The sequence below is a fragment of the Morone saxatilis genome, unplaced genomic scaffold (genome assembly GCF_004916995.1).
Source record: "Morone saxatilis isolate NCDOM2014 unplaced genomic scaffold, NCSU_SB_2.0 Contig20, whole genome shotgun sequence".
Classification (NCBI taxonomy): Eukaryota; Metazoa; Chordata; class Actinopteri; family Moronidae; genus Morone; species Morone saxatilis.
This window is the reverse complement of record NW_023339763.1, coordinates 451,873-465,223: the sequence shown is the minus strand read 5'-3', so window position 1 is coordinate 465,223 and position 13,351 is coordinate 451,873. Positions and strand designations below refer to the sequence as shown.

Genomic DNA, 13,351 nt, shown 5'->3' with positions numbered 1-13,351 from the left:
TACATTGTGTTTGGAGTGGATGGAGACATTAAAACTCACCTGGAAGTAATTGTAAACTTTGTGTCTGTTTTTGTACTGTCTCACCTTAAACTGAGACTGAACACACTGACCACCTGATGATGGTGTTTTTGGGGAGCAGCAAACAAAACTGAAAGAAATTTCAACCAGTTTGGCTGACGGACCCGTACACACCATGGCAGTCTTTTAAAACCAAAGCATCAGTTTGGATTTAGTTTGTAGTGTGTTTGTGTCGTCACCCATGGAGAGCTGCGTCAGCGCTGCAGACACACTGATGGGGGCCAGGAACACGTTGGTCCCGGTTTCACGGCTCGCCAGGGCGCGGAACAGGTTGTAGCCAAAGTCCGAAGTGGCGGCGCCCATCTTAGTCGTCGGTGTGGTGAAGAGCTCCACATGTTCCTCCTCCCCGCCCGTCTCCTCGCCTCCCGTCTCCGACTGGACAACAGTAAAGACAACAATCTAAAGATCTGATAGAGCTATCGAACATCCTACCTGGAAGAAAAGCTGATGTGGATTACCTGAGCCTGACAGAAGCTCAGGGCGACTCCAAACACCAGCAAGAAAGTTGTTCGCTTCATCCTGGAAGAAAAACAAAAGTTTTTATACATACACTGTAAAACACAATTTCATTATCACTCATACAAAAACGCAACGTTAATGTTAGCTAGCCATTAGCTGGTTAGGTCATGCAGCTGACGTTGGCTGACTCGAGTTGCCAGGAGCCACACCCGACGGTGAGAGAAAAGAGGAGAAATTATCCAAAACAGTTTAGAAAATCCATCCTTTGTTTGTGGAACTCAGAGACAATGATGATATTCAGAACCACATGATTTCAAAGCATCTTTCTGGATAATTGCACAAAAACGCCACAAAATTATACAACTGGTTCAAACTTCATCCCCAAATACAAACTGATGACGCTGTGAGGACCACAAGAAAGACCAGATCATCCAAACAGTCGGAGCATAAAGTGTTTCTCTCAAGAACAGCCTCCCTATTGTGGAGCTCCACCTCTGGAACAAACAGGAGCTAAAGTTTACATTTCCATCAGCATTTTACTGCAGCTGCACACACACATAATGTCTCTTTTGTTCTTCTGCACACATCTGGACCTGGTTGTCGTGGTTTCACAAGAACAAAAGTCCTCTGAACCTCAGACCACACACACACACTCACACACACACACACACACACTGTGCCTGATGGGAAATCCAGAGGGTGTCGTCCAAAAAGTTGCAGGGGCTGCAGTTTCCTAACTTTCAATGACCTTTTCCTCCACAGACTCACAACCAATGTAAATTCATGAAACAGCAGCTGTATATTCGAATATCGGTGTGCTCATTTTCTGACTTCAGTTTGTTCAGATTACACAAAATGTACTTTTTGTGTCGTTTCCTTTAATGTCAAAATGTAAAAATCAAATATAGAAACAATTTAATTACACTATAAATCTGACTACAGCCGGACCAGGACACCTGAATTCAGGATCCACAAGGATCTCTAAAGATTCAGCGTATTTCGATAGTTTAGAGTCTGAACAGGCCTGATGGAGTCCTGCAGAGTCCTGCAGCAGACGGAAGACAGAAGATGAGCCGCTGACACAGCAGACGTGCTTCCTGCAGGAACTTGTCTCTGATACTCACAGGAATGTTTTCTCGTCAGCTTTCTGATTTCACATCAGAAAGTCACGACCCCCAAATTATTCCACAGAACTGCAGAGAAGAACCAAAGTCACTAATAACCTCTGTTAGCTCTGTTCTGCACAATATAACTACCTAAACTTATATATTCAACAACACCTTCAAAGCTTCTACACTGATTAGAATTCATTAGTTCCGTTCATTTCAGACACAGCAGAATCTAATGATTAAAGTTTGACCCTGCTTCTGTCCCAGAACTATTATATAAACTGTTGGATGGAAAAGGTCCAGCTGTGATTGTGTTTCTTGGCACAGCGACGCAGAGCTGAGATGGAAAAGCTGAACTGCACTGCAGAAAGTTCAGAAGTCCAAGTTTGTGACTGTTAACAGAATTATTAAATCAGAAAGTACGAAAGCACTTTCTGATTCTGATTCTTTCTTTATGAATGCCAACAGACTGAATCGATGTAAGACAAAGAACTGAATCCTCTGCAGGTTCATCAAACTATTTCGGTCAAAGTGAACTGAACAGCAGCATTAACCCCGAATTGATTTCCGTTCATCGAACAAACAGAAACAATCAAAAAGAAAAAGTCAAACTCTGTGCGTTAAAGCGCAACAAAGCGCGGAGAAGCGCACTCACCTCTCCTCTGCTCCCGGACGGTCCACGTCTCTCAGACTCTCTCTCGCTGCAGATGAGTCGAGTCTTTGCCCTCTGACGCCTCCTGGACCTGCGCCCGAGCGGAGCGCGTCCCCGTTGCCGCCAACAGAGCGCCGGGAGCGCGCAAGACAGACCGAAGATGGTTTGGCATCTACGGAAGCCCGTTTCCGCCAATATGACGGGGAAAAAGATTCTGTAAGTTATTATAATGAGAAACTTTCTCTTAAAATAATGACCGAGTCAGTATTTTATTGTCAACATTTTATTTCCAGTGGCTGAACACCAAATTAAAATCAGCATAAAACATCTGCAAAGAAAAAAATTTTTAACATCATAATGCACAACTTGTTTTGGTATGAAACAGTCTTTAAATGCATCACCAGGCCTAATAAATGTATTATAAACAGTCACTAAACACAAGCCTGACAAGCAGTGTCTGAAATGGGCCCATATTCAAAGGCACTTCTGATTTTTGTCCACATCAGTATCCTTATTTCTTCTCTCGGGTTAAATGTCAAGGTCACAGCCAACCAGAGGCAGAATACGGATAGAAAAAAGTTAGCAATATTGCTCAATGCTAAAAAAACAGCACTAAGATTGTCTGTGTTAAGACTGATTTAAAAAGATTTAGGGTTAGTTGAGGGACAACTGGCTCTTTTTAGGGTTTTCGTCCAATTCAGGCACTGCTGAGAAGCTTGATAAAATTGATTACTACATACAAACATTAATTTTAGGATTTTAAATTATTGACTCTTTCATATAAAACTCAATACTCATCACTATGATTGCAGTGTATTCGTATTTTTGAACTACAATGCCTTTCGAGCAACACAAGACTAAGGTTTTCATCCGCTGCTGCACGTCTGAATATACTTTAAAGGAAAAGTTTGACAATCTGGGAAATGATTTGCTTTCTTGCAGAGTTAGAAATGACCATCGGATACCGCTCTCATGTCTGTCTCCACTACTGCATTGGTTGCAGGCATGAGAGTGGTATCATCTAACTGCAACAAAGCCAATAGGCGTATCTCCAAACATGTGGAACTATTCCTTTGACAAGTAAGATCTGAAGCAGGTACAGAGTCGCAGGTTTTATTTCTTCCTCCCGTCACTGATCTCCAGTCCATTTACTTGCTGCTCCCTCTCACCAGCGGGGGCGCTACATGACTGAACGCTGCTGCCCCCTGCTGGCTCTGTCTCGCTGCACGACCTGTTGTTGTGTTTGCTTTTCTCCGTCGCAGGCTGGTCGCTCATGGTGCTGTTGCCGTGGGGATCATCATTGAGCATGGGGTCGTTGTCTGGGGCGGGGTTCGTGACGATGCCCATGAAGAGGGGGGCCAGAGAGGCGTCATCGACGAGGGCGAAGAGGAAGGGAGAGTTGACGGAGAAGAGGGAGATGGAGCGCATGGAGGTTACAACAGTGGTGGCGGATGCCTCCACGCCTTCCTCGCTGAGTTCCACGGTGCTGGCGTGGCGGACACCGGTCACCTTCAGAGGGTGGTCGGAAATCCCAGAAAGATCAGGACCCAAGAAAAGGGAGCCGAGGCCTGGTAGAGACCGAAAAATTGGGCAGAGTTACAGACTGAGGGGCCAGATATACTCCTAATTCACGCACTCCATTGTAGCTAAACAGACATGAAAAGTATAATTTGCACAAATGAGGAAGGAAAAATGCTGTTGAGAGCTTTATGTGTTTTATGTTAATTTGAATTTTGTGTGTTGCCATTTAGCTGTTGAAATTGTAATTGATATCACCACCACGGTATCTACGTTGTTTCTTCTAGGTATCCTTTCTCTCTTAGTAAAGCTAATACTCTCACCCATGCTGGTCAGCGCTTCCTGGAGCTCCTGGCGGTACTGTAGCTTCACCTTGGGTAAGTTGACCTGCATTGTTTTCTCCTGAGGTAGACGTCTGTAAAGGTCGGAGATGTTCAGTTTTGAAAGTACTGATGACATGTTTCCTCTGCCCGGCAGGGGCATGACAATTAAGAAGCTGGTGTTTCCCTTGAAGGGAAAACTGGCAACCTGGAAGAGAGAGAAAGACTTTTTTTTCCATATGAACTAACTCTCAATAAATCACTATAGGAACACATGGTGGTTAACCTCCTTAAAACGACCCTAACCCAACCACACCTTTATACCATTAACATGAAAGGGAAAAGGAAGAAAGTGAAATAATTAAGTGAAAACACTTGCTTATGATTGGCTGTTTGGTCAAAGTTGTATAACAGGACACCTTAAACATAGATTTAACCACGAGTGGCAGCAGGGTAACCATGTCCTCCAGCTCGTTCTGGGGGATCCCAAGATTGGAACTAAAGTCAGGTGTCTTGGTCTTCATGTAGCCTTAACTCTGCTATGTTATTTGACAAGTATCGCTTGTCAATTGTCAAAAATATCAAACCAAATCTAAATCAGTCCTCAACAAAATGACTGTGAAAGACACTGCAGAGTATATTGAGTCATAACTCCAAGGTAAATGGCTGAAAATCCAGACTTGGACATGTCACCCTTTCAAACACAAAGAGATCCAGAATACCCACATTCTTGTTTTTGTACTGTTAGGATAAAACCCAAACAATATCATGCGTTGGTGTGTAAAAGCCTTGTGAGCAATATTGGCTCCACTTGTCATGATGGACAGTATCAGCACCATCCCTGCATGCCAACGTCGGCGTTACCTGTGCTTCCAGTTCTGGATCATCCAGCAGGCGGAGAGGGTACTGGGCAGATTTCATCATGTTCACAGACACAGAGTTCTGGTTGTCTAGGTAAAAAATTCCCTTAGAAGTCCCTAGGGGGTCAAATCGTGTCTGCCATTCACCTGAAAAACACAGAGGGGAGCAAGAAGAATCATGGCTACAACTGTTATTGTCATTTCACAGAGTTTTGATACATAGAAATGAAATTTGTCCTCTGAATTTGACCTGTCCTATACACTAGGAGAATTAGGCATCCAGGGAGCCACTTGGGGTCCAGTGTCTTGCTCAAGGCCACTTGAACACATGGACAAAGGTCAAACCGCGAACCTTGAAGTTAGCGGATCTGACTTGTTTTATTCACTTATTGCACTTCTTCACTATGACTATAAATCACCATACTGAGTGGTCTTTGGTGGTATGGTTCACCTTTGAAGTACACAGCGTTCATGAGCATAAGCACCACGTCATGTGGAATACTTTCCAGGAAGTTGGGGATGTGACCATTGGTGGCGTTCTCCACCCATTGGTTGACATCCTCCACAGAGACCAGAGGGACGGGCTGTGATTTGTACCTGAAGAGAGAAAAAATTTATTTTACTTTTACAGCAATCAAAACCACACAATATTATCTCCATTAAATATGACCCAGTTTCAGACAAATCAGTGATAAAGTTTTTGTACAGTAATCAGTGACCTCCGGCCCCCAGAAACACTCCAACAGAAAGCCATGCTGTTGCTAGCTAGCTTACTAATGAATTTTAGCCCTGTGTGGCTAAAAGTAGTAGATGGATTGATGGGTGGATGCCATTATAATATTCATTGGTTCATGCTTACGTGAGCATGCGTCACATTTTGTTTTACAGGAAGAAAGAATTATTAGATTTCAATATAAAATACAAAGTAGTAGATTTTATTTTACATAAATTGTTTAATAGGGTACAATATGACAGGGGATGTAATCTCACAGGTTTAAAAAGGCATTTTACATCTGTATTTTAATGAAAAGCAACAGCATTCAACCAGTGAATGCTCATGTGGCCTGGTTGTCGTTGATAACGTTACCTGGCCAAAGAATCCTCAACAAAAGACAACTTCACTTCAAATCCTGAGAGATAGAAGAAGGGAGACAAAATGGAAAAGATGGATAAGATGAATCTTACAACAAACTACTTAAAAACTATCACCAGTTCAAAAATCACCACACACCTGGTCTCAGGTACATGCGTGTCGCCACCTCTAACGATGTGTTTCTGAAATGAGGTACAAGGCCTCCAAGTATATGATGGTAACACGGCAGACTGTGGGCATGAAGGCTCTTCAGCAGCAGCTTCTCTGTCTCGTTGCGAGCACCTTGGAGAAGAAAGTAAATCACTTAATGGAGAATATATGGAGCAACTGAAGCTCATTCAGAAAACTAACATTTTTAAAGTTGCTTGCTTGTTGCCATGCGAACAGAACACAGTGTTGTTATTTCAGCTTCCGAAAAAAGACTTTTCACTGGACACTGTGTTGAATTTAATGGACTTCAGTGCTGGAGCTCCTCCTCGTCACTCAAACTATTGTTTTGTATTTTGTATTGCGCAACTTGTAACTGAAGAACTTTACTTTATGATGAAGACGCTTGAGAATCAGTAAAAAATCCTACTGTCCTGCACACAACTGGCTGAGTATTGATCTCTTGAATAACAGAATGAAACTCTGACTGACCTAAGGTGAGGTGAGCGAGGGCAAAGGCCAGGCTGAGAGGTGACACAACGATGTTCGGCTGCTGTGGACCGATAGGAAGCTTTTCCAGGATCTGTAAACCCAGTCGCTCTATGGTGCCCCCTATTGCCCTGTGTTCCTTAGGGCTGAACAACTGCCTTCCTCCGCAGCTCTGGACCTCCTCCTCTGTGTCCTCCTCTTCATCGACAGGACCGGAGACATCAGGAATTCCTGGAGTGGGCTCCTCCTGAAGAAAGGAGGACAGACAAGGTTCAGAGTGCAGTTAAAAGTCAAATAAACAGCTAAGAAACAATTTCCCTTTAGTGCTTAAGAAGGTAGTTTATTAGAATGAGGTTCTTACAGTCAGTCCCAGACAGCAGAGACAAAGCAAGAAAAGAAGAAGACACAGCTTCATTTCCAAACAACCAGCCTGAAAAACACAGAGACATCGTCAGCATCACTATACATTAACACCTTTATCTAATGATGACATCGATAGCATTAATCTCTTTTGTCTGTTACGTGGCTTGCAATGAAAATTTGCCATTGGAAACCAGAAACCAAAGACTGAACACAAGACTGAATACCTACAGCAACAATAATCTGTATCTGTATCTCCATGTGATGAATAATATGTCCAAAGTTTAACCAGGAATTTTAGTATTTACATCGTTTTATCAATTGTGTCCCTTGAAAATGAGATGGTGCATCTAAGAGGGCTTTTCCTCAAATTAAAATATTTTGAAAATGGTTCTTTTAAAGGAGTCAATATAAATATTAGAAATTGGCCACAAATTATTGGTCACATTTTTAAATGATAAAAGCATTTGATTGTACTAATAAATAAATTGATATAAGAAACTCATCTTGATATCATCCCAAATTAATCCGGTCCACACTTTTATAATCTGTACAGTCGCATCTTGAACTTTTTTGATCCCAAGGGGGTTGCGAGTTAATATACGGGTGTTGGAGGTAGGATTAGCACCATAGACACTTCATGACAATCCAATTGTTGGATATTTTATTGTGAGCCAACTGACTCTGTCTCCAAGTAGTCAAAATTGATGTTTAAGTGTTTTTATTAAATATTTCTTGTGCTATGAGTCACCTATACATCGGTATCTGGCTCAATAATGACAAAACAATCACTTTTTTAGGTATTTTAGTAAGTTTTTCAGGTATTCTTAATGATATTTTACAGTTTGTCATTTCCTGAAAAACGATAAAAAAGTTGTGCCTTGCTCAGCTTCCTCTCAAGCAACCTCTCAGTGATTGACAGAGTTTCCTGATAGAGTGATAGCTTTAACTACTTGCTAAAGTGGCTAACCGCTAATTTACTACTGCTAACTGTATCTGGACCAGGATTGAACACAGTCTTCAAAACCGTTAGGGAATAACCTTACAGTGCTGAGGTCATTTACAGAGTTTCCTGATGGAAAGATTGCAAAGCAAACCGCCAACTGCCGTTAGCTCGGTCAGCCGTGCAGCTAACCTAAGTGACTCCAAACCCGGCAAGAAAACCCCCTGAGTACAGTATTCCCTGTCAAAATTGGCACCGCCGGTCTCAGAGATTGTGTTTGGTCCTGAGGCCGGCTCATCGACGTATAAAACAAGATGGTCACTGGAAGTTGGACACTGATGCTAGCTCATAGTGCTAGCTGCATAGCAGTGGGGGTGTAACATACACTGGCTGCAGTAAACACCAATTGTTGCCAAGATATTTTAGTGTGGGCCGACTGACTCCGTAGAAATCCTCTGCTACTGGCAAAAGCTGCCAGAACTACCGACATGTCAATATAAATTTCATTGTAATGGTATCTTATTAATGTATCTGTCTGGTTGGTTTAGAGTTTCAGATATGGCTGCTGTGTTTACCAGCGGACTAAAGGTTACTGTTTCAGAACCTTTTTTTGGCTGAGCTGCAATACGCTGAATACACAACACAGAATACACTGAACTGCATGAACTATATGAATCTACCAACATCGTATACGTGATCTACGTGATCTTACATACAGTCTTTATCTATAAATGTATGGCGATGCATCTTTTCTATTCAAATGCAACTCAAAGCACCCTCTATATACCTCAGTATATTGAGTCATAAAGGGTGTTTGTAAACTACAGATTATTATTTTAGCAGCACTGACACTGAAACGACACAGAATGGAGTGAAAACTTTGGTGAAGTCAAAGATGGTCCGAACTCACCTGACCTGTGTATGATGTGGAGGCAGACGAAGAGAAACCAAAGGGGTTAAAAGATGAGATGAATAAAATAAGAGTAAAGACAGATATGGTCAATCTTCTCAAGGCTGGATAGCGTAGTGGCTGGACTCAACAACCGCTGCCCCCCTGTTGGCTGGTTAATGATCAACTCTGGACTGAGTGTGACTGTATCTGTGGTCACAACAGAATGTAAAAATAAAGAGACAGGCTGTCAGACAGGTGTAAATCCCTTTGTAGAAATGACAGAGGCTGTAAATCCGTCTTGGACGACTGGAGACGATATTATTTCTAGTTGAAGGTTGGGTGACATACTCTTTACTCCAAAATACTTACTTAAAGGTCCAGTGTGTAACTTTTACCTATTGTCAGAAATGAAATATGATATCCATAGGTATGTTTTCATTAGTTTATAATCACCTGAAAAAGAGCATTGTATTTTTGTTACCTTACAATAAGCTGTTTTTAATGTACCGCACGAGGAACCGCCAGGCTCCTCTTTCTACAGATCCGCAATGTTGGCAACCATGTTTCTACCAGTCAAAATACACTGCTAAATCAATGTTATAAAGTTTACCGGTCCTAGACCGGACCTGCTCTATTTGAAAAGTGTCCCTGAGATAACTTCTGTTATGAATTGGCGCTATACAAATAAAATTGAATTGAATTACAGTAGCCTAGAACAGACAAACCAAACACTGGTTCTAGAAACAACACGTTCTCACTCCCAACTGGTCAAACACTGCTGCTTAGTCAGTGGCACTCCGCTGTAGAAATCCCTCTTGCATTATTTCTGGACACACAGGTCAAGTTACCAAAAATAAACATGTAACATCCGCAACTTACGGTCAGGTAAGCAAGAATAAATATGCAACGTTCTGTCGCACTGTGGTGGTTCACATTGTGAAGGTTTAGGCACAAAAACTACTTGACTAGGATTAGGAAAAGGTAGTAAGGTACGTTACGTATCAAGTGTTGTTTACTGTTGGTTTCACACATCTGGGTTAAAGTCCTGTGTTTGTTTGAGCCGTCCACCCACTCCACCACCTCCATATACAGAATTTCTCGCTCTTTATAGTTCGTTACCTCACTTTGATGGCGGTTGCGTCCAGAAATGACAGTATTATACTTTATACTGTACAGTATTTAATGTCTTGGGAGTAAGACGGGGTTGCCTTTCGCACCGAAGTGTGTAGTCTCTCCTACACACTTGGAAGGCGAGCTGTATTCAGTTGGTTGCAACTTTGCCATGAGATGCCACTAAATCCTATACACTGGTCCTTTTAAGGAACACACCATCTTTAATATATCATAATTATGACAGTTTAAGATCATAGTCATGACTCAGTAAGTTTAAGATCATGATGTTATAGGCAACCGAGAAGCTCTAGGAAGGTCTATTTTTTATGCTACATTACGATCCATTCTCACATTGGCCATAAAAAGTAATTAAAGGTGGGGTTTCTCATTCTGGAGGAACATAGTTGATTGTAGAGTTGTTCCCAGGCCATCAAATACAGACTCTTTGGGTAAATTGGAAACAACAAAGTTGCTTAGAGTTTGTGATCGTGCTCCCAGGTTGCCAAAAGCTAAACTAAAGTGTACTTAACAACAAATCTAATCCAAACTTGAAACAAAGCTAAACGACAAAACCAAATTAGCATTAGCATCAGTTTCACAGTGGACTGAAAGAGATTGAAACTGCTTTGTGCACTGACTCGTCCTTCAGCTTTGGGCCGTCATGGCGCTCTACACATACATTCAGCAGAGAGAGTGGGCGTATATTTATCTTGGTCTAACTGCCTGGTTCCAGCTTAACGCCCCCACAATGCAGCGCTGTAACAAACAGGGTCCTTCCTTTACCTCAGTTCACCTTGATCCTCACCAGTCACTGAGACTCACTGTGAAAGTCGCTCTGAAATATGGAAAGGTCATTCTCCATATTATGAGGTTTATCTTCCTCAGTGTAATTCAAGAATCCGTTTATTTACTGGGCTGATGTAATGAACACAATGACACACATTCAGATATTTGGTAGAGATATTTGGTCTCTTGTTACCAAGCTGCAAGCGACATCAAGAATACTTCCACTAAGCATCCAATAGGTGGTACTATAATACTATAATGACACACAGTTTGGGGGAAGTCTTTTCTTCAGCTTTCATCTGCTGGAAAGTTTTAAAACCAGAACAGTGGAGTTTGTGAAAGCAGCACATCAAACAGCAATCTTTGGCATCGTGGTGTATTTCAGAACCGTGTTTAGGTGCTGTGAGAGTTAAGAAAAGAAAAGCCATCCAGTTCCACCCACACACTGCTGCCTGAGTTCCAGTAACAACAGATACTTTTCCCAGCTGCACATTCAAACGCATTGACCCTGGAAACCAGTATTAAACAACTGACCCCCTTCCACAGTCCCGAACCTTTTCGCTCTGTGCTCCGATATATAGTTACATTTCTCTTTCCCTGTACTTAGATATGCTATGTTTTAAGCAAATGTCTTTTAAATATAGACATGCCTAGCACATATCATATCTAAGCAGAGGAAAGGAAGAAGTTTACTGAGGTTTTAAAAGTGGCGGGGCTTAGGAAGGATCAATGATGTTGAGCCAGCTGCAGTTTTCCCCATGAAGTCAAATTTGATGTTTAAGTGTTTTTATTAGATTTTTAAAAGTCTTTAAAAAAAAAAGGTTGTGCCTTGATTAGCTTCAACTCTCCAACAGGATATCAAGGATGACAGTTGTTGTATATGTTTGAATCCTTTAGTCCTGCAGTTTTAATATCTCCATACAGATGCAATGATTTGCCAGCAGATGTCTCCATTTAGCACGTAGGAACACGTCCCAGCTCTGCTGTTCACATTAGAGGAGCTTCCATTACAAAACACTACAGTTCTGATAACTTTAATCTGTATTAAACTGTGTCCTTTTCCAGTGTTTCTCAAAAACGTTGTTGGTTTGGTTGAGGTGAAGTTCACATTTTACAGCCCAGATCAAACAGCAATTAGACTAATTTACAACTTTTTATACACCTGAGTGACTAAAAGAGCCCCACAGTGCACTCTATGGCTGTACCTGCATCAGTGTTTTATTTCTTAGTGTTTATAAGTATTTTTCGGTTTTAGAACTTCTGGCCAACAGACAGCAGGAAAACGCTGGCCCATTTATAGAAGAGTTGATTAATGTGAGTTGTGCAACCACATGTGTCCACTGGGTGACAGCAGAGGATAAACTCAGAGGCAGCAGATTATTATCAGGGTTTAAATATACACTGATCACTGAAATGTCAATTAAAAAGAGTTAAAGATTATCTGCTTTTTGGTGTGAAAATAATAAACAGGATCTCTTTTCTCTGATGTGAGCTCCTACAAAATAAAATTATATTTGACACTAATCGTAAAGGTTTTGTCTTTTTATGTCTCTCTGCTCATTATTATTCAATTTCATGACATTTTGAAACATGTTGTCATTAAGACATGAGCAGAATAATTAAATGAATGCACAATATTGAATAGAATTTTCAGACAATAAGATGAGTGATGATTTCTCTTTTTTTTAAAGAAGTTAGTAACCTGTAGTTTTTACACACCTGAAAGTCAGAAAGGCTGAGATGTGGTGAGTAAAGACGGATTATTCAATGTTTCTCCTACCATATTGGTAAAAACTGGTGTTCAAGATTAATTAATTAATGTCCTGACATGCCAACATTTGGTTCCTGCAGAGAATCTGTGTGCAGTGTTTGCTCTCAGACACTCTTCATGAAGTAAAGGTTGTGTGTCCCACATTCAGTTTGTCTCTGTTGGAGCAGCTGATAACTGCACAGCCTCTCCCTGATTTCCACGACATCGTTATGTCAAAAAAATGAGTCAATGGAACAAACTGGAATTATATCACAAATACTTAAAATGCGCAAATTTAGGTTCACTAAACTTGTTGAGTTATTACTCCAACAGTTCATTGTTGTTGTTTTTTTATTAAAATGTGCTTTTAGGTTTTACAGTGAATATATCTGCAATGGACACAGACATAAAGAAGGAGGAATAAAGTATAAACATTGTTTGTGTTTTGAGTTCATTCATTCATTGAGTTGATAAAGAGTGGACAGTTTGTATAAAGCACATGTTGCTGTGAGACCTTCAGATGTACTCGAGCTCCAGGTGTCAGATTAGATTTTAAATGATCATAAAACCTGACATTACTTAACGTTCCTGCTGCAGCGACTCAGCGACTCAGAGCTCCGGGTTCACAGTTTCCACCTCAAACTGTGAACTCTGTTGAGTTTGTGCAGGAGGATAAAAGGTGAGCTCAGTCTGACGTCTACAGGAGATCTGATTCCTCCTCTGTGTTTACTCAGTGTGTGTGTGTGTGTGTGTGTGTGTGTGTGTGTTCTGTGCTTTCTATT

At 41.3% G+C, this 13,351-nt stretch overlaps 2 protein-coding genes across 5 annotated transcripts in view; both read right to left on the bottom strand.

The window, feature by feature from the left end:
- The window catches only part of serpinf1 (serpin peptidase inhibitor, clade F (alpha-2 antiplasmin, pigment epithelium derived factor), member 1), a gene marked incomplete at its 3' end in the record, with an annotated part of 4,434 nt that extends 2,000 nt beyond the window's left edge, over positions 1–2,434 (bottom strand). The window contains 3 exon segments of one of the 3 annotated variants that reach the window (XM_035666436.1): positions 258–453; positions 537–597; positions 2,302–2,434. In XM_035666436.1, the coding sequence (XP_035522329.1) occupies positions 258–453; positions 537–596 (256 nt within the window). 3 annotated transcript variants of the gene reach the window in all.
- Positions 2,435–2,565: 131 nt separating this feature from the next.
- On the bottom strand, positions 2,566–9,069 carry LOC118331478 (alpha-2-antiplasmin-like). Of its 2 annotated transcripts, none has more exons than XM_035666433.1 (9): positions 8,939–9,069; positions 7,087–7,155; positions 6,729–6,972; positions 6,228–6,371; positions 6,084–6,126; positions 5,448–5,593; positions 5,001–5,143; positions 4,140–4,344; positions 2,566–3,866 (listed from the first exon to the last, which is right to left on the bottom strand). In XM_035666433.1, exons 2-9 carry the CDS (start codon positions 7,138–7,140, stop codon positions 3,412–3,414), a joined length of 1,434 nt encoding a protein of 477 aa, XP_035522326.1. In that variant the 5' UTR covers positions 7,141–7,155; positions 8,939–9,069; the 3' UTR covers positions 2,566–3,411. The 2 variants fall into 2 exon arrangements, with proteins under 2 accessions (XP_035522326.1, XP_035522327.1); XM_035666434.1 differs by having other exon boundaries at positions 8,944–9,069.
- Positions 9,070–13,351: the final 4,282 nt, after the last annotated feature.